Genomic DNA, 19,541 nt, shown 5'->3' with positions numbered 1-19,541 from the left:
AATGCTTCAGATCCTCTGAAGATGCCAACCACAAAGGCAGGTGAAATGTCAGGAGAAAATATAGTCTGCAAACCACACAACACCCCGATATTGCTGATAGTTTTACAGTATTGTGTCTAAGGCTGAAAATAAATTAATGTGATGGTTATGTTTTTCTTGAGATCAAATATTGAAAGGAAAACCTTTTGTATCATAAATATGCTATTGATAGTGCATCTTGCTCACCTTTCTAGAAGGGTGAAGGTCGGTGCACTCGCTCCCAGGAGTAAATGTAGGAACAATATTACCTGCAGAGTAAGGAGGAGGTTGTTTCTTACACTTCTCTATATTCCCCTTACAAGGTCTGCTGGGGATTATGGGCAGCATGCTTGGAACCGTTGTGGTAGAGAATAAGATACATTCTCCAAAGTTGAATTCAGTCTGGCAGGTTGCATTACAAAAGGCATAAATACACCAGCCTGAAGCATCCCTTGTCAGAAACTGGCTGCTGCCTAAAAATCCAAAATAATAGTGAGTTAAAACTATATTGGTTTTAAGTTGAATACCATTCAAGTGTACAATCATCCCTTTAAACAAAATCAGCAATTTCTGATCCAGGTCAGATGTAACCACTTTTTGTGTGTATGTAAGGAGCTATTTGAAAAACTGTGTGTCGCTGCTGGTGTGAGAGAATTGACAATCTGCAAGGATGCTACCCAGGGGACACCCGGATGTTTTGATGTTTTACAATCCTTGTGGGAGGCTTCTCTCATGTCACCGTATTGGGAGCCGGAGTTGATAGAGGGAGCTCATCCGCACTCTCCCCGGATTTGAACCTGCAACCTCTCAGTCTTCAGTCCTGCCGGCACAAGGGTTTAACCCACTGAGCCACTGGGAGCTCCATGTAACCACTAATTGTATAGCTTTACCATAAGAGCAAGCATCTCCTGAGAGTCTAGAACATCCCCCCCCCCCCCCCCGTGACCCCCTTGAACCTATTATGATATTAAGAGCAGTTTACTATGTGTTATTTTCATCCTCATTGATTGGTTTAGGTCTGAAAAAGGCTCTTCCTGTTTCTAAAAGAAGTATTTTCAGGTTGAAAATAAAGATCTGGAGGGAACAATTTTAAATAGCATCCTCATAGACCTCTGGAATGTAATTGGTATTTGTTTTTCAATGCTTTGAGTCCATTGTCTTGCTCAGGGTGTCTTTCTTCTTTTGTGTTTGAGACCACAGACACCTTTTTATTGCTGCTATTTTTTAAAAAATGTGATCTCTCATTCAGTGCTCTTATCTGAGTGAAGTGTACTGAGGACCAGACCACATTTTTGGGAACCACAGGGGGACCTGGAGGAGTTTTAACTTGTATTGTAAGCTGTCCTGGGTTCTGTAGTGGGATAAAGATGTAATATATTTCATTAATTGCATATGAAAGTATGATATAAATAAACATCGTGTTAAATAAACATCATGTTACAAGTTTGGCTAAAACAATCAGTTTTAAAGTGATAAAATAATTAAAAAGCAATGAAATATCTGTGCATATGATAAGAAAGAAACACAGAACATTACACAGGCAGTGTGCTGTTATAGGATGCCCATCAATGAAAATCATGTGTTGCTCTGAAGATTGGAATTATAATTTATGGAATAAACAGATATAGCTGAGCATTCCTTGCTTGAGAAAACTCCATGGAATTCATGGGATTGCCATAAATTGATAACAAATTAGAAGCCATACACACACACAGGTAAAATAAGTGCAAAGAAAAGATATGAAAAGATGACTTCCTTACCACTGGTTATCAGCTGCCCGTTTATATTACAGAAACATGGGGAGAGTCTGATTTCTTGTTTTGCTGGTGAGATAGTGGAAGACATAGCAATTTTTCCTAAAACAATTCCAATGTGAAATTCTTATTATACACTTGAAAACATTCCAAAACAAAAGATGAGCGTTAGCTGTTTTTGGCAAACTGCACACACATTTATCAACACATTTCATTCTACAACTTATGCAAGAGCTAGAATTTTACTAAACCTAACCTGACACTTTTAAAGGGGAAGTTATTTTAATATTGTTTGCATTGTGGAGATATGGATGGTTTTTTCCCCAGTTCTACTAACCATGCTGACTGGGGAACTGTTAAAGCCATGGTGAAAGTTTTCCCAAGATATAGTTTTACTTATAAGAAAGTAATGGTTAATACATCATTTTACTGACAGTAATTTGTAAATTAGACTGTTGAAAGTTTAAATCCACACAGATGGACAATAGTGCCTAATAGCTATTGCTTAACCGGAGTAGACTAAAGAAATGGCTTTATGTAAATGTTGGTTTAACATCCATTAGTCATTCAAATTATCCTCTCCAATTTGGATGAGCAATAGGATTTGGGCCTTTACTTATCTTTATTACTTTCACTCTCTTCCTTCTGAGAGTGTGTGATTTTCACATGGTCACTTATTGGATTTCCATGACTAAGCAAGGACTTGAACTCTTGTTTCCTAGAGTCCTGGTCAAACACTCAAGCCATGACACTATGCTTGCTATTTATGGGACTTTATGGACTCCATTTATAAGTGGACGTTCAGAAAGGCATGTTATGAGTTAATGTTGAAGCTGAAGGAAACGTTTTTTATACAAGCAGAAAAATACTTGTTTAAGAACTCTTTAGCGAACATCAAGATAGCAACTTATTTATGGATATTTAGTTGAAGCAATGACTACTGTTAAGTCAAAATTTATAGATTTAGCTTATCATGGACTGAAGAAAATCAAGAGTGAATATTTCATTAATACAACTAATATAGATCTACTACTTGGACATCTTACCATTTGATTTGTTCAAGCAGAGTGTTTCTTTTGGATCACTGTGGGGAAATTAAATATATATTGTTAATACTAAAATTAAAAATGTATTTGCACACAAACTCACACATTCCATGTATGCCAGATTAGCATTTCATGATCACAGGCTACTGAGAAAAGAATGAATTCTCTCACCAATAACAACCTACCATGAGATGCACTCAAGCATTGAAACACATTCTCTTTTTTCCTCATCATAATATGGTTTTTCAGCACTGCATTCTGGGTAACAACCTACAATAGGAGCAAACTGGCAAATAAACTTGGTTTTTAATAGTCATTGACTAACACTAGAATAAGATTGGAGTTGTCAGAAACTAGACTGATGATGATGGTTATTATGTTTATAACAAATGTCTCACTACATGCTGCTTTGTTACAATTCACATCATAAGCTTCACATCTAAGTTATTCAAGACAAATGATCTTCCCCATGTAAATGAGGTCTCAAACGGCTGAGATTTTCTAAATGTCAGCAGAACCATGCTATTTGTCTCATTTCATTCTGCTATGTAAGAATCACCAAAATCTTACCTTCCAAACTGTAGAGTAGATAGTCACATTTCCCTGCAGGATTCCTGCAAGTCTTTAAACAAGGTTCTCCACAGGGTTTATAGTGCCACTCTTTTTTGTTTGGTGGATTGTAGTAATCACAAAACATGGCTATATGAGAATACATGTTAATCATAAATTTGCAATGGAGCTCTCTCCTCAACCTCATCCCATTTTCAGCTGCCCACTGGGTATAAGCTTATGCATACAAGATGAACTCTGAATCTATATTTTGTCTATTTAGTCCCTAAGACAATCAAATGTTTAGTCATTGGCTAAATAAATAAAGTTAGCCACTAATTTGCTCTAATCCCATGTACAACAACTCACAATTGAATAATATGTTCAGTATTACAACGGGATGTACTCTGAGGATAAAAAAAAAATCCTGATTCGGTTTCCCAAGGGGTATTTTATGAATGAGTCACTTTTTAAACTGATTTAATATTATCAGTGAATTTTTACCCTCAATTCTATAACACAGCCCATTAAAGAGAAAATTCTTCTTGATTTTTAGGTATGACCTTGGGATTATTTAGGGCATTGATTCAGAAAATTGCATTGAATAGACCACATCAATTCTTGTTTCTCACTACTGCACAGATCCCATTATTTATTTACTTATTTCATTTCATGCATTTTTACCCCACCCTTCTCCCCCCGAAAGGGGACTCAGGGCAGCCTCACACATGCATCGTATGATACTATCAGTATATAAACAATCAAAAATTGCATTTAAAGCATTAAAAATAATTAAAAACACATTATACAATTCATTAAACAATTCATTAAACATGCCAATTAAAACCAAATCCAAGTCAGGGTAAATCCAATGTCGCAGATATCCTAAGTTCCTTTCCAATTGCTGCTGTTCACTAATTGAATGCCTGGTCCCAAAGCCAAGCCTTCAATTGTCTTCTAAAGGACAGGAGGGAGGTGGCCAACCTGATGTCCTTAGGGAGAGAGTTCCACAGATGTTCCACTGCCAAGAAGGCCCTGTCTCTCATCCCCACCAACCGCATTTACAAAAGTGGTGGGATCGAGAGCAGGGCCCCTCTTGACGATCTTAAGCTTTGTGATGATTTGTAACATGAGATACATTCCCTAAAAGATACACATGGGGACTTCTGACGCGGCTCCGTGCCAAAAGAGGAGAGAAAGTGCTGCACACCACTGCAACATGGGAGCCTTCCCATGTTGTCTTACCAGCAATGGGAAGCTGGGCAGCGACTCTTCCCCCATGGGATGAGAGGTAAGGAAAGTCATGTGATATGGGGTGTGAATCGATGGCTTCTCCATGCCCTCCCCCCCCCCCCCAGTGCGTGGCAAATTCATGGGACTTTGTGAGGAGGTTCTTAGATATGGTTATCATGATTTTTATGGGTGAGTGGTATATGACATCTGTAGCTCAAAAGCTAGAGTTGATAGGGGACAACTGATGCCATTTTTTGGAATCCAAATATACCCAGAAACAAGTCTAACATTTAAGGCACCAAAATGTGCATTTGCAAGTGTAATAAGATGTGATAGGATCAATCCTGCTGAATTCAGGTTTGTTCTGTGAGTACTTACGACAATTTCTAGGACTCCGCCAATCAATACAGATGCCAGCTCTACCACAACTTTTGGAATAAGCAGCTACAGCAGTACAAAAACATTCACAGTTTGGCACATTGTCACAGCCACAGAAATCTGACACACAGGTTTCATAATAAGGTGTTGGGTCGATCTAATAGAAGGAAAAACAGTGATAAGAAAGACTTCTCTCCAGGATCACACTTGGTATTGCTACTCCGCAGCAGTAAAGGCAGCCAGAAAGACTTTCTTGACTGCCCGCATTGTTTCTGCATCTAATAGACCTGCCGAGTTGTTTTGGGTGGTTAGGGAGCTCCTTCACCCCCACCAGGGTGGGGAGAACCTTGACCACTTGGCAACTCTATGTGGCGGGTTTGCACATCATTATGCAGATAAAGTCACTCAACTGCGTTCCAAATTAGACGCCGGTTTTGATGCAGTGTCCATGGATGTAACCAAGGTACCTATCTGTCCGGTTTTGATGGATTCATTTCAACCTGTTCAGCCTGATGACGTGGACAGGATTCTTGAAGTGGTGAGAGCAACCACCTGTGCCCTGGACCCTTGCCCTTCCTGGCTAATCAAGCTTGCCAGTGGGGGGTTGGCCGAGTGGATCTCAAAGATTATAAATGTCTCATTGGAACAGGGACATATTCCATCTAGCCTGAAAATGCAATTGTGAGACCGTTACTGAAAAAGGCGTCCCTAGATTGCTCGGTCCTAAAAAACTACCGGCCAATTTCTAACCTCCCTTTGTTGAGCAAGGTTCTAGAGTGGGTGGTTGCCTCCCAACTCCAGGGATTCCTGGATGACACCGACTATCTAGATCCACCACAGTCTGGTTTTAGACCTGGCCATGGTACTGAGACAGCTTTGGTCACCTTGGTGGATGAGCTTGACAGGGGGAGTGTGTCCCTATTGGTTCTCCTGGATATCTCAGTGGCTTTCGATACCATCGACCATGGTATCCTTCTGGGGCAGCTCTCTAGAATGGGTCTTGGGGGCATTGCTCTGCAGTGGCTCCACTCCTTCCTGGAGGGTCGCTCCCAGTTGGTGAAGCTGGGGGATACCTGCTCGGACCCGTGGCCTTTGACCTGTGGGGCCCCGCAAGGTTCCATTCTATCCCCCATGCTTTTCAATATCTACATGAAACCGCTGGATGAGGTTATCTGGAGTTTTGGAGTTGGGTGCCATCTGTACGCAGATGACACCCAACTCTACTACTCATTTCCACCGAATTCCAAGGAAGCCTCCCAGACCCTGAACCAGTGTCTGACGGCTGTGATGGACTGGATGAGGGCTAACAGATTGAAGCTTAATCCAGACAAGACAGAGGTCCTCCTGGTCAGTTGTGGGGCTGACTGGGGTATTGGGTGGCAACCTGTGCTCGACAGGGTTACACTCCCCCTGAAGGACCCCCTGAAGGTCCGTAGCTTGGGGGTCCTCCTGGACTCAACACTGTCACTTGATGCTCAGGTGTCAGCGGTGGCCGGGAGGGCCTTTGCACAACTCAAACTTGTGCGCCAGCTGCGACCATACCTCATGAAGTCTGACTTGGCCAGGGTGGTCCACGCCTTGGTTACATCCAAACTGGACTATTGAAATGCGCTCTACGTGGGGCTGCCCTTGAAGACAGCCCGTAAGTTTGATCTGGTACAGCGGACAGCAGCCAGGCTCCTTACTGGAGCAAACTATTGGGAGCATACAACACCCCTATTAAAACAGCTTCATTGGCTGCGCGTAAGTTGCCGAGCCAAATTCAAGGTGCAGGTCATGACCTATAAAGCCCTAAACGGCTTGGGCCCTGCCTATCTCTCCGATCGCATCTCCTTCTATGAACCGGCGCAAGCTCTAAGATCTTCTGGGGAGGCCCTCCTCTCAGTCCCACTACCGTCTCAAGCGCGGTTGGTGGGGACAAGAGAGAAGGCCTTCTCAGTGGTGGCCCCCCATCTCTGGAACGCCCTTCCAAAGGAAATAAGGCAGGCCCCATCCCTCTCCTCCTTTCGTAAGAGCTTGAAGACCTGGTGGTTTCCACAAGCCTTTGAAAATGACCAGTTCTAATTCAGCCCCACACAATGTCTAATACGGCCTTATTCTTCCTACCAGTTATCCAGATTCTTTCCTCTAATCGGCCCTGGAATAGACAGCCACAGACCTAATATTATTGTTGCCTGCCATAGCACTGCACTTAATCACAGGGCCCCCTAGAATTTTTGGGCTTGCACAAATCTTGGCCCGGCCTTTTAAATTTTTAATTGCCTTTAACAGGCAGAATTACTTTTAATATATGTGTGTTATGGCGACAATTTTTATGCTTATATTTTGTTTGTTAATCTCATGGTTATGTTGTTTTTACTCTGTATGTTTTGTGATATTACTTGGTAACCGCTCTGAGTCCCCTCGGGGAGATGGAGCAGTATATAAATAAAGTTTTATTATAGTTTTTTTATTATTAAAAATTAGTAAAATTATAAAGTGAATACAAAATTAATGTATGTTTTATATATACATTATACAAATAGCCTATTTCTAATAATATTGTGCATGATTGTGCACACTGAACCACCAGAAGGCAACTGTATCACTATTTCAACCGCTCATGTGGACAATTTCAAATTTAGCTTTCAGAATTCCTGATAGGGAATCTATACACAATGATATCCAATCTCACACATATCATTGTTGATAATACTCTTTACTGATCTTTTGGGAAAGAATTTGACCTGTCAACACTGGTTGATCATCATCTTAATAGAAACAAAGCTGACCCACATATCATTTCAAAGTGAACAACCTCCATTCTTGCTCAGTCTTTAAGGTAGTTCCAGTCACCATTGGCTGCACTGGCAAGGATTGATGAGATTTGTGATCTAAGTAGATCTGGAGAGCCACGTGATTCTCATTCTTGTCTAAACTGTCTGGAAATATTTGAGTAAGGAAATGACTACCACAATCACCATGGATGTTATTTTACCGAAATCATGGAAAATTTACAGGCAATGCAGTTTATAGCAGATTAGTCATAAATTATGAATGTGATATAAAGACATATAGAGATAACCAAGGGAAATCAGCAGCATGGCAGAAAGCAGGGTGGATGAAAAAATATAGAGAAAGGCACACTTACCTTACTATGGCAAGATCCAAAAGTTTCACTTTTGATGATACTACAATACTTTCTCCCCAGTGCAAGCTTGGAAGACTGTTTCCCACAGAGATCTCTCTTGTTCATATCTGAACAGCTGGAAGTCACTTTCCAGCTATTTCCAAATGTTTGTGCATCCATTTCCACAGACTGCCCTCTTGTGGTAAAATCATTGTTGGTACTGTTGTCAAAATTGCCACAAAGGCCACAAACTCTGCCCTAGAAAATTAATGGAAACTATTTTACCACTTTTATCAAAAGAAATGGTGCTTCTTCCAGGCTGCTACAATTTCTGCATCCAGTTTCTATAAATCAGTACATGATAAAGCACTTTGTTTTAAAACATCTTTCTTTACAAAGGTATTGTGCTATTTTAAGAAAATGAAATATTTCCAGGTTTGGGACATTCAAGATACACTCAACAACAAAATGTCCACCATACTTGATCAGAACTAATGAACACAAATGCTTAATTTGATGAGAGAGTAGCACACCTTGAAGGCACCAGATCGGTGAATACTACACTAAATGTATTTAAAACAGGACTTCCTGAGAAATAGGGATTACTGTTCCAAGTCATTTCATACATCAATTCTTTTCTGCTTCTATGTCTATGTGATTTGGTTAAAAAAAGCCAAAAAAACAAAACACTCATACGCACTAAAATGCATTTTAAACACGTTTCTCAAAACATTCCCATTTCTACATATAAATGTTAACTAAACATTTATATTCTAACTAAACATTTAAATTGTTAATATATTTTGGTACATTTGTTAAGACAAGAATTGCATCCTAACAATCAAAAATTGTAAAATCCAAATGATAATGCAGTTCTGATCAGCACTTGAAAAAGTTACAGATGGCTTGGTCAGCATGATTCATGAAAAGTCCCCAAATCTGAACAACTATAACAAAAAAAAGTGTAGTACTGTCACAAACTCTATCAATAGAGAAAATACACTGCAAATATTTGCTTATTTATTTGCTTATTTATTTATTTCCTACCTTTCTTACAAAAAAGTGCTATACATGAAAATGAAATTAGCAAAGATACACATCTCTAATGTACCCTTACCTGAAAAGAAGGAGCCACTTTCACATTCAGAGTTGTTTTTTGATCCCAAATGAAGGTCATTCCATTGGAAGTTTCAATTATGATATAAATCCCCATAAGATAAATTTTATAGCCTTTTTGAGTATCTGGTTTACTGGTTATCTCCTTAATTTTCTCTTCCAGAAGCCTGATTTCACTGCCCTAGAAAAAATGATTTCAAGGATCAAAGCTGCAGCTGAAACAAAGGCTTACTATCATAATGCAATTATAACAATTTATAGATAACATGTGTCTGCTTTAGGTCTCAGAAAGTGACTACATATCTTCCTCATAGTCTAATTTTGTTAAGATAATTCTTTGAGAAGCCTAGAAGTCAAAGAACAGAATTCTACCTCCAGTTGTGGTAGTCTCATGGATGTAAGACCATTCAAACTACTGAAGAATAAAACTGTTTGAATCCTGAAAGGCAAAATCTATGGGCCTTTTAGAGAGGAAAGGAGATGGCAATATTACAGTGTTTAAGAACTGTTATGCCAGGTGTATGAGATAGGGCAAGATACAAAATATTTTTTCACACTTTGATCAGGTTTATTCTAGCATAATTCTTCATTGGCTACATGTTGTGGGCCACAAAAACTTGGTAGTCTTTAATTATAAAGTGCTAATGCTTGGCATATAAAATCCATTTCCTAATCTAATTAAACCAATGGAATGGATTAAATATTCTAGTTGTACAGACATCGGGATATTAGACCTGGGGACACCATACAGTACATACTGGAATCTAAAAGCCTTCAAATTGGCAGTTCTTCTAGCAAAAATCAGGACTCTCCATCCATCTTCTTATTGCTTTCCTTAACAGAACAGAAATTAAAATAAGGTCTGTCCTGTACTGGAAAAGATTTCTTGAGTCCTTTTACAGGTCTGATTATAATACTGTGTTATAATCAGACTCTCCAAGAGCAGCAAGCCAGTGTTGCATTCAAAACACCTTCACCACAATGATGGGGGATCTGCTTTTCAGATGTTATAGACTTCATTGCACCCAGAGGTCTAGTTAGCATGACCAATGGTAACAGAGTGGGAAGATTGTAGCCCAGCGCATCTAGAGGGCCAAACCTGCCCTAGACCCCTTTTCAGATGTCCAGAACAGATTGGGCAAGAGGTTAGGAGAAAGTAAGCATAATGCTCCAATAAGTGTATCACTGACCTCTTCCTCCCTTCATGGGCACAACTAATCTGTTGGATTGACAAAACCTTTTTGCCTAAGATATCCAACAATAAAGTAAAGGTCCAGGAGGAGGACATCATGAAGAACATGAAGAACACCACAAGATTATGTAGAACCAATGCTATATCACCACCAGGAGATCACCAAGCAAGGCACCATTGGAAAAAAAACAATATATTTGGGAAGTCTCTTAAGTAAAGCCAATGCTAATCTGATCAGAAAATGTGTGTCTTTGGTAAAAATTCTATAAGAATGACATATTCTATCATGTTATTCGATTCACATTTCCTTTTGCTTAGCCTCCAATGCAAGCCTCCAATGCAATGCAATTCACTTGGCTGCAGAATTGTTGTTAGAGGCTACCTTGGTACTAGCATTTTGCACTGATCTCTAACTGGTGCATGCAGGTCATTGAGCAAGAAGATACTGAATATCTCTTTGTGCACTGATACACAATAATATTAAACAATGCAGACATAATGGGAATTTACAGCTGTTTTTGTCAACATCAAGATTTCAGCTAAACTTTCTCAAATTCTAGTGGATTTCAATATTTTTCAGTTTCAATTACTGCGAAAACTTAATGCAGAAATTCTTTTAAAATATGACTAAAGGAACGGGGTGCTAATAGGTGCAGGCAAGAAACCATAAATAAACATGTAGCCAAACATTTTTACACTTCACCACTACTAAAACTAATTATGGACTTACCTCCAAGAAGATGGTAATTTTCAGAGAACACACTGAGAGGGATTTACCACATGCAGTATTTTGCACTATAATTTGAAAAGTGCCTGGCTGCAAATTATTGGGACAGAAGTCCTTAGAAAAAGAAATCAAAAGGACACTGAATGTTATGTTTTCTATAAGAACTTCTAACCCATTAGGGCATGTGGTCTCAAGAAGAAATGTCTATGATCAGACATCTACATTATGGTTTGAAATTGCCACACATGGAACCCTCCAAGAGCAGCAAACATGAATTTGGCTCAGTCCACAAAACAGACTGAGAAGTGCATAAATTCAGATTACACTTTAATCAACCTTGCTCTAGAAATGTTCTTTTCCCCACGTATTGCCTAGTGTTGCTTCTATGTCTAGTTTCTCCACTGTAAATATACACACTATGGTATTTAACTCTCCTGTCCAGTTTTTATACACAGCTACCATTTCTGCCTGGTTTCATCCATCCAAAATGCTCACTTTTGTCAGCAACAATGCTACAATACACAAGGATGACATATGCACATTCTTTCAGTAACTGACATTGTTGTTCTACCTCTTGGAAGGTAGCTCTAAATACAGGTTGAAATCCTTTATCTGGAATTCTGAAATCTGAACAACTCCAAAATCTAAAAGTGTGCATGACTGAGAAAGTGACACTTCTAGGTAAGTACAGGTTTGTAACTTTCATCAATGCAAACACACTTCACTGGTACGCTACTACATAGCCCATATTTTAAAATGATAACAAAGTTTTGATACCTGAGCTAGGATATAATCACAGTCTCCCATAAAATCAAATTTTGTTCCATCAAAATTGCTGTAGTGTCCATTCCCATACATAGTGCATATTCCTTGGCAGGGGTACTTTGTACAATTCCACTGTCTCTTCTGGCACATGCTAGATTGAATAGAAAGGATTACAGGTTGTATCATACAGGAAAGTTTTGTGTGTAGGTAAAGAAAGACAAGAGAAATGTAGCAGCACCTTTAAAAGTAATGTATTTCTGTGTGAGTTTTTGTACTTCTTCAGACACACTGATGGAAATAATATAACAGTATATGTATATTAACAGTTCCTTGAGGGATTCAGGATATAATTATGACATTTGTATACTTAATGATGCTATTTGTATCACTGTTTTTTAAACTTCGGAAGATTTTGTAAGATGTGGTGGCCTGCTTTAACACTGTAGTGAGAAAGAACTGTATTTCTATTTCTATTTCAGGTAGTCCCCAAGTTACAAACAAGATAGGTTCTTTTTCGTTTGTTCTTAAGTTGAAATTATTTTTAAGTTGGAACAGGTGCATTTTAAGTGTAACTCCAGACACACACACACACACACACTTGTATTTACTTGAATGCAGTGTGCCATCAGTCATAATGTGCACATTTGAGATGCACATTACCCCCCAAAAATGGATTTTCTATTCATTTTGTGCCCATTCCCACCAGGGTGCAAGCAGAAGTTATTCCACTTGCAGCCTGGGCAAGGTTGGGGGGTGACTGGGTTCTCTCTTGCCTCTCAGCTGGCGAGTGAAAAGAGAGAAGCCAGCTGGGAATGGAGAGGGGACTTTCTGCTATTTCCCTGGTTGGGAGAAGCACCAGAAACCCAGGGGAAAGGGGCCCCGGGGGGCTTTGCATGCTTCCTCAGTTGGAAGAAGCACCAGAAACCCAGATGGAGGGGGGTGCTTTCTGCTGCTTCTCTCAGCAAGGAGAAGGATAAACCGTCTGAGAAGGAAGTGGTTCTGTAGTTCTGCCCCCATGCTGAGACTGGTGAACTCGCTGGCCTTTGCTTGGTGGAGGGGCATGGCTTCCCAGCTGGCCTCATTCAGAACCTGAATGAAGCCAGTTGGGAAGCCCCCTTTGGCACGCAATTGTAATGCTCCATTGAATCTAATGCACACTCAATTTTGACAAGGTCATTTAGGCAAAAAAGGTGTGCATTATATTCAATCAAATACAATATATATAGAAGGGGGGTTGGATAGCATAGGGAAGGATTAACATCCTTGTAGTGTGTGTTTTTCTATCTGTGCCCCCGTTCAGAAGATTTCACCTCACTTTCTGTCCCTGTAATGACTAGAGTTTGAAAAAAAGATTTTAAGAATTCTAAAAAAAACCACATACCATGTATTACAGTTAACTGTAATGTATGTCCCAGAACTGTAATAATTTCCTCCATGGATGCAAGGGCATTGATCCTCTTCAATACAGCTACCATTTCCATTGGTCAAGAATCCATTAGGGCACACACATCCAGAGACACATTCTGTAGCATACTGGGTAGATGAAAATGTAATAAAAATTGATGTAAAAAAAAGAGAAAGAGAACATAAATACTTTACTTGAGTCTTATAGTTCAGGATGCTATTCATTTAAGTCATAAAATACAACCAATATACAATAGAGTAAGCAGGAAGAAATAGTTTTGGAATAATAATCCAACAGAAGATATCCACTTAAGAACGCCTATCCATGGAACTTGGAATAGGATATTTTCCCCCTGTAGCTCTAATTCACACCCAAAATCTGTTGCACAGAGCTGAAAAACCATCTGAAACAGGTTTCCATGGGTTGTCAAGGATTATAAGGGGAGTTTTGGTGTGCACACCAGCATGATGATGGATCTATCCACATTCAGGAAGTGGTTCACCCTGTGAGACTTCTGACTTGTTCGGTGGGCTAGAAACCCTTCCTTAAAGTAACATCAGGTAGAACCAGAAAGATGCCCGATCTGTGGGGTGAGTATGAACAGTTCTGTAGAGTGCTGGAAAAGGGGTAGCAGAAGAAGGAAATGGCTCAAATATTCACTAGTACATGCAAAACATTTGGTAGATAAATTTAGGAGAATTGGGATATTGTGGTCATTGCATTCATAGAACCAAAGTGAGGTAATACATATAAAGATGTGTTTATTCGGAGAATAACAGCACAACTTTGGCTCTCTCTGGTTATTTATTATTACTAGTCCTGATGAGAACTCTTTTTCTTAAATCAGTGATTAAAAGGGGTGAGCCATGAATTTACAACATTAGGGATGTCTTCATTTGTTTAGCAGAAACCGTCTGTCCATACAAAAGCTGAATGGTAACAGACAGACCTTTGGTACAAGATAGCAGTAATCTCTAGCATGGTAGTGGAACTTCTAAGATCCTCCAGATATTATTGGACTACAGTTTCATCAGTTCTGGTCAAGACAGTCAACTGTGAGCTAAGATAGGCATTGAAGTTCATCACTGTCTGGAGGGCCACACATTCCTCATCCTTATCTTGGCAGTCTCATACAATAGATGTGCATGGCTTTTTAAAAGACTTATATCAGACTAAAATGTAGGCACTGGCAGTCAAGTGGATAAATATTCGTGTTATATACATATACATGATATAGAAGCATCATGTTTGGGTACAATTCCCATGAAATCAAAAGTCTAGTTTCTTCTCCACTCAACTAAAATATTTTAGAAAAAAAATTAGAAAATAATTCCTTCTTTATTAGCCATACAAAAAAACAGCAGAGCTTGGAATTAGCAGGCATTGTCATCAACTAGGGGATTATACTTGCTCTGTTCTAGGGGAGGACATGTGGAATGTAAATAGTAAAAATAAGTATAGCATTCATGAAGTTCACTCAAGTGCATAGAACAATGGCCAAGTACACATCATTGCTAAGAGATTAATCCCTTACACACTGCATGTCTTGTGTTTTGCAACTTTTCTGACATTCTGATCCAGATGCACCCGAGCCAGCAGAGTCACAGTCAAAGTAGTACATTGGAAATGGACATTCTGAAAAGGAAACATCATCACCAAAACAAGGGAGTCATACAGTGGAAAAGTATACACAGTACTATGCAGTTTCCAGAATTGGAACCATCTAAAATACAACATTGTCTCTTCTGTTATATCAGTGGTTCTCAACTTGAGGGTCCCCAGGTGTTTTTACCTACAACTCCTAAAAATCCCAGCCAGTTAACCAACTGTCAGGATTTCTGGGAGTTGAAGGTCAAAACATCTGGGGACCCACAGGTGGAGAACCACTGTGTTACATGAGCCCCATACTGGACAAAAGCTGTACTAATTCTGATTTGTGCTGTGCATTTAGATCATGATAATAATTTAGAGTAATCATGACAGTAACAAAAAATCTCACCTTTCCTGTTTTCTGCCTTTCCAGTACAATCCAATTGTCCTTGAATGCATTTGCTAAAAATATAAATAAATAAGTCTTATGCCAGTGCATAAAAGAAAGAATATTGATTCCAGAGCCAATCACACAAATAAACCCATTCCAAACCACATCTCTAATTGTCCACCTCTAATTAATAGAAGTCAGGTAGGATACAAAAGTAATTAACAAGGCCAGATACTAGAACTAAGGAATATGTTGCTCAGCAACCAAGTTAGGTTAGTAAGGTTCTCCCCAGCTTTGGCTTCTGGGCTAAAAAAAAAGGGGGGGGGGTATTGAAAATTTGAAGAATGTTGTCTCTTCGGTACATTGTATGTCACTCTGAATGTCTTATAACTACATTTTCCAGTGTCACTTCTGCTCACATTTTGGAGCCCCTTAGTCTCTCTTCAATGTATAAGTATAAGCATTTAGGAATGAAACCATGGGGAGAGGGGGGCATGGAACTTTGAATGGGAAGAGAGCCAAGGTTCATATTGAGCCCTCCATATGCATACAGTCTATGGGGTACACAGTTTCCACCTGTCTACCATGATGCCAACAGTCCAAGATGGAATGCTTGAAGTGTGATGTCCCAGCAGCACTTTTAAATGAGGTAACTGCATACTCTACCATGTTACAAAAGAAAAGGAAATAATTTATCAACTGTTTCTGCTGTAACTTGCCCCCTCCCCCCCCCCCAAAAAAATCTTTCTGCTGAATGGTGAAAGAGTATGGAAGTTTTAGGTATTTGGGGCAGCAATTTGCATGTGTAGGGTTGTGTATGTTTACACATTGGTACTCTGACACCTGGAGTCATTATGATTTTGAAATTAATGCTTCAGAACAATTGTAACATCAATTAACAACTTTTGCTATGGTTGTGTACTGCAGGCACTTAAAAATGTGTGAGTTTTTATTTTTATCTAAAACTATTTACCACATGAGTCCATCCTTTTGGAGCAAATTTCCAGGCTGGATCATCTGGCCTTTATAATAACATGGACAGTCCTCTGGAGAGACACATTCATTCTCATTCATAAGGTAGGTCCCGTCTGGGCAGCCACAGCCTTCCACAGGGACAATGTGAACATTACACAGTAGGTCAGGCTCCCTCAGTGAACGACACGACCTGTTACAGAACTTCACTTCGTAGCTGTACTCCATTGTTCTAGGGCACTCTGTGGACACATCTTTGTAAGAGAAATAAAAAAAGGTAGGGTCTGAAATGGGTTTAGGGTACATAAGTGTGATTAATTGTATGCCAGATGGACACAAAAGTAAGTCTTTCTTTAGGAAGCCATTCAAATATCAAACAGATTAGGTCCTACATTGCACTAACAGGCACATATTTACACAATTTGACTAGAATATAATACATGCAAAGAATGAAATAGGATAGATATGATCTGGGATTTTATAGGAATATCTAATTCTTGAGAGTGTTTCCTCTAAGCATTATAACTGTAAAACACACACACACAACATGAACAGGAAAATTGCTGTTAAAATTAGTTTCTATGCAGCTGGCACAAATACATTCCAAGGAGTTTCACATGGAAACAAAGTGGAATATGAGAACTAGGTCTGGAGGAGAGTTTTCACATGCATATTCATGATGCAGGATTTCATGATGAAGTGAAGACAACTATGCAAGAACTTGTCTCAGCTCTAATCACAATATTTCTGATACAATTACTAGGAACATCATTAAACTGTGATACAGTTTTTGATCTTCAAATAGGCCCTTATTTCAGTCAGATACTGCATTTAGGCTAAGTGTGAAACTTTCAACAATGACAAGGCTCCAGTCTAAACTGAGAAAATAATGGATGAAATATCCCAAAACATCTGGGTCCAATTCATTGATCTCTATTGATCTCCCCATCATGGAAAAAAGTGTATTCTACAAGTTCATCTACTGCCAGCATCACAACACATTTTAACTCAATCTAGACACAGTACCCTATACATGGCAAAGAAACCAAGTGAACTGTTTTAAAAACATGTTATCTTAAATAATTAAAAAAATTCTCATTTAGAAACATGAGTGTCTATCTATCTATTGTTGTTGCTGTTGTTGTTGTTGTTCTAGTTCTATATAGCTGATACCTACCACAGATGTCATTTCTCCAACCCGTCAGATGTATTCCTCTTGAAGCACAATCTCTGGCATAGGCTGAGAAGACACTGCACAACACTTCTTTACTGTTTCCAGCATTGCAAGTGTCATAAGCACAGTTCTACAATATAAACACAGAAGCAAATACTGAGGGATCTTTCACCCTACACAATTATTGTGCCATGATTCCATTTTAGCTGCCATGGCTGCATTCTATGATGTCTCAGGGTTTGTAGTTTGCTGAGATTCTTTGTTCCCTTTCTTAAACTATGAATCCCAGGATTCTATAAGATGGTGTCATGGCAGATAGGCTCAATACTGAAGAAGGAACACTTTCAGTCACAAAATAGAATACAGACAGATGAAGATGAAGAGTTAGTTCAGGTATTCAAAAGACATTGTCACAGAGCCAGTGGTGTCCAGTGGCCTGTGGTGGCAGGTGGCAGCGTTCCTCTTAAGAGCGAGGTATGGATCTGATAACACAGGAAGCCTCCCATGTTGCCAGCTCCATGGGAGGAAGTAGCATGCACTATGAGTGCTCCTTGCTTCTTTCCATATGATTGTCCTGCCGGCCAGCGAAGGAAGATGAGGGCCTTATGCCTCGCTCTTAAGAGGAGCACTGCCACTGGCCCCTGCCAGCTGTGTGATGGGGTCCTAAGAGAAAACAGATGATCTGACTTTGTTATCTCTTGTATGTCATCTCATAATATAGAAGAAAGCTTCAAGTGCAAGGATGACTGTTTATAATACATGTGTGGCAACTTGTTGCAATGGGGAAATTGATGCATCAATACAAATAGAGTTCTTTTATTAAGTAAATTAGGAGGATAGTTGCTTCTTTAAGGCAAAACACATCCAAGACTAAACCAGAATGAGATATAAATCTTGCTTCTTTGGCTTAGACTTTTCTTCTCTGAACTACATTACACTTGTTAAAATAGAGAAAAAGCTGTTTACTTCTCTCCAGTATCTCCCCTTTTATGAATCAAGGCCTTAATTGACCACCACATTTTCTTCCCTCTTTATTTTGTCTCATTTCAAAGATGTAACTGTGTTAGTTTGGATAAGTATACATCTTTGAGGTCTCATCTACACTGACCATTTTATTGTTACAGTCCAAGACCAAGTGTTTATAACATTAAAAACAGAGTTGTTTTTTTTTAAAGTGTTAATTTAATGCAGTTGTGTGTCTTCAGAATTGTTTGATAGGTGAACCTTGGTCTCCCAGTCATAGTGCACACCTCAAACCACAAAACCACACTGCGCCTTCTGATTGAAATTCAGATTAAAAAGATATCAGAATATTATTATTATTATTATTATTATTATTATTATCATCATCATTATATTTATACCCTGCTTTAACTCCCAAGAAGGAGATTCAAAGCAAAAGATGATTTATCCTATTACTAAATCTATTTCTTACCTTAGCATAAGGGGTAGGATCACTAACAGAATGACATTCAGCGAACACTCCACTTGTGTTCAATAGAACTGCACACCACTTCTGCCCAAATTTTTCTATTATATAAAAATAAAGATATCCAGTATTATTTGCAGAGTTTTAACTGTTCTCACTTTTTCTCTTAAGATGATTCAGGACTTGGTATTAATGGTTTTCTCCAGACACAAGAGTGACAGAAATGCCACATTAACAACTAAAGGTTGTTGTTGTTATTATTATTATTATTATTTCTTACCCTCCTCATGGCTCAAGATGGGTTACAGAACAATTAAAACACATAAGCACAGCAAAAACACCACAAATACAAATATTAAAATGTATCTCTATAAGAGTTACACACCAAAATGTATCTCTATGACATACATATTAAAACACTCAAAACAGAGATTACACAAAATACATGCATTTAAAATTCATATTTAGAGACTGGGTAGGCCTTCCAGAAGAGATAGGTCTTTACATGGTTTTAAAATTCCGACAACTCATTTAGCTATCTGAGTTCTTCTGGCAGGTCATTCCACAGTCTGTACTTAACACTAAGATGAGAAGGTTCTTTGATTTTTGGTTTGAGTTTGGTTCTTCTTTTTTTGTCATGTTGCTAAATGTTTGTCAAAAATAATTTTATATACATACAAATCTTCCTTAAAT

General features: G+C 38.9%; 1 protein-coding gene across 1 annotated transcript in view; it reads right to left on the bottom strand.

Annotated features, from left to right (window-relative positions):
* Positions 1-19,541, bottom strand: part of LOC132762552 (mucin-5B-like) — a 70,119-nt gene that overhangs the window by 24,133 nt on the left and 26,445 nt on the right. Inside the window, exons 14-29 of the mRNA XM_067466556.1 lie at positions 18,855-18,949; positions 17,423-17,549; positions 16,247-16,499; positions 15,292-15,344; positions 14,827-14,927; positions 13,269-13,420; positions 11,900-12,038; positions 11,126-11,236; positions 9,205-9,384; positions 8,109-8,345; positions 4,979-5,135; positions 3,389-3,517; positions 3,004-3,088; positions 2,819-2,856; positions 1,779-1,874; positions 226-491 (exon numbers count right to left, since the gene is read on the bottom strand). Of these exons, the coding sequence (XP_067322657.1) occupies positions 226-491; positions 1,779-1,874; positions 2,819-2,856; positions 3,004-3,088; positions 3,389-3,517; positions 4,979-5,135; positions 8,109-8,345; positions 9,205-9,384; positions 11,126-11,236; positions 11,900-12,038; positions 13,269-13,420; positions 14,827-14,927; positions 15,292-15,344; positions 16,247-16,499; positions 17,423-17,549; positions 18,855-18,949 (2,219 nt within the window). The remainder of the gene's footprint in view (positions 1-225; positions 492-1,778; positions 1,875-2,818; positions 2,857-3,003; positions 3,089-3,388; positions 3,518-4,978; positions 5,136-8,108; positions 8,346-9,204; positions 9,385-11,125; positions 11,237-11,899; positions 12,039-13,268; positions 13,421-14,826; positions 14,928-15,291; positions 15,345-16,246; positions 16,500-17,422; positions 17,550-18,854; positions 18,950-19,541) is intronic.

Source organism: Anolis sagrei, chromosome 1 (assembly GCF_037176765.1).
Source record: "Anolis sagrei isolate rAnoSag1 chromosome 1, rAnoSag1.mat, whole genome shotgun sequence".
In the NCBI taxonomy this organism is placed as follows: Eukaryota; Metazoa; Chordata; class Lepidosauria; order Squamata; family Dactyloidae; genus Anolis; species Anolis sagrei.
This window is presented reverse-complemented; position numbering and strand designations above follow the sequence as displayed.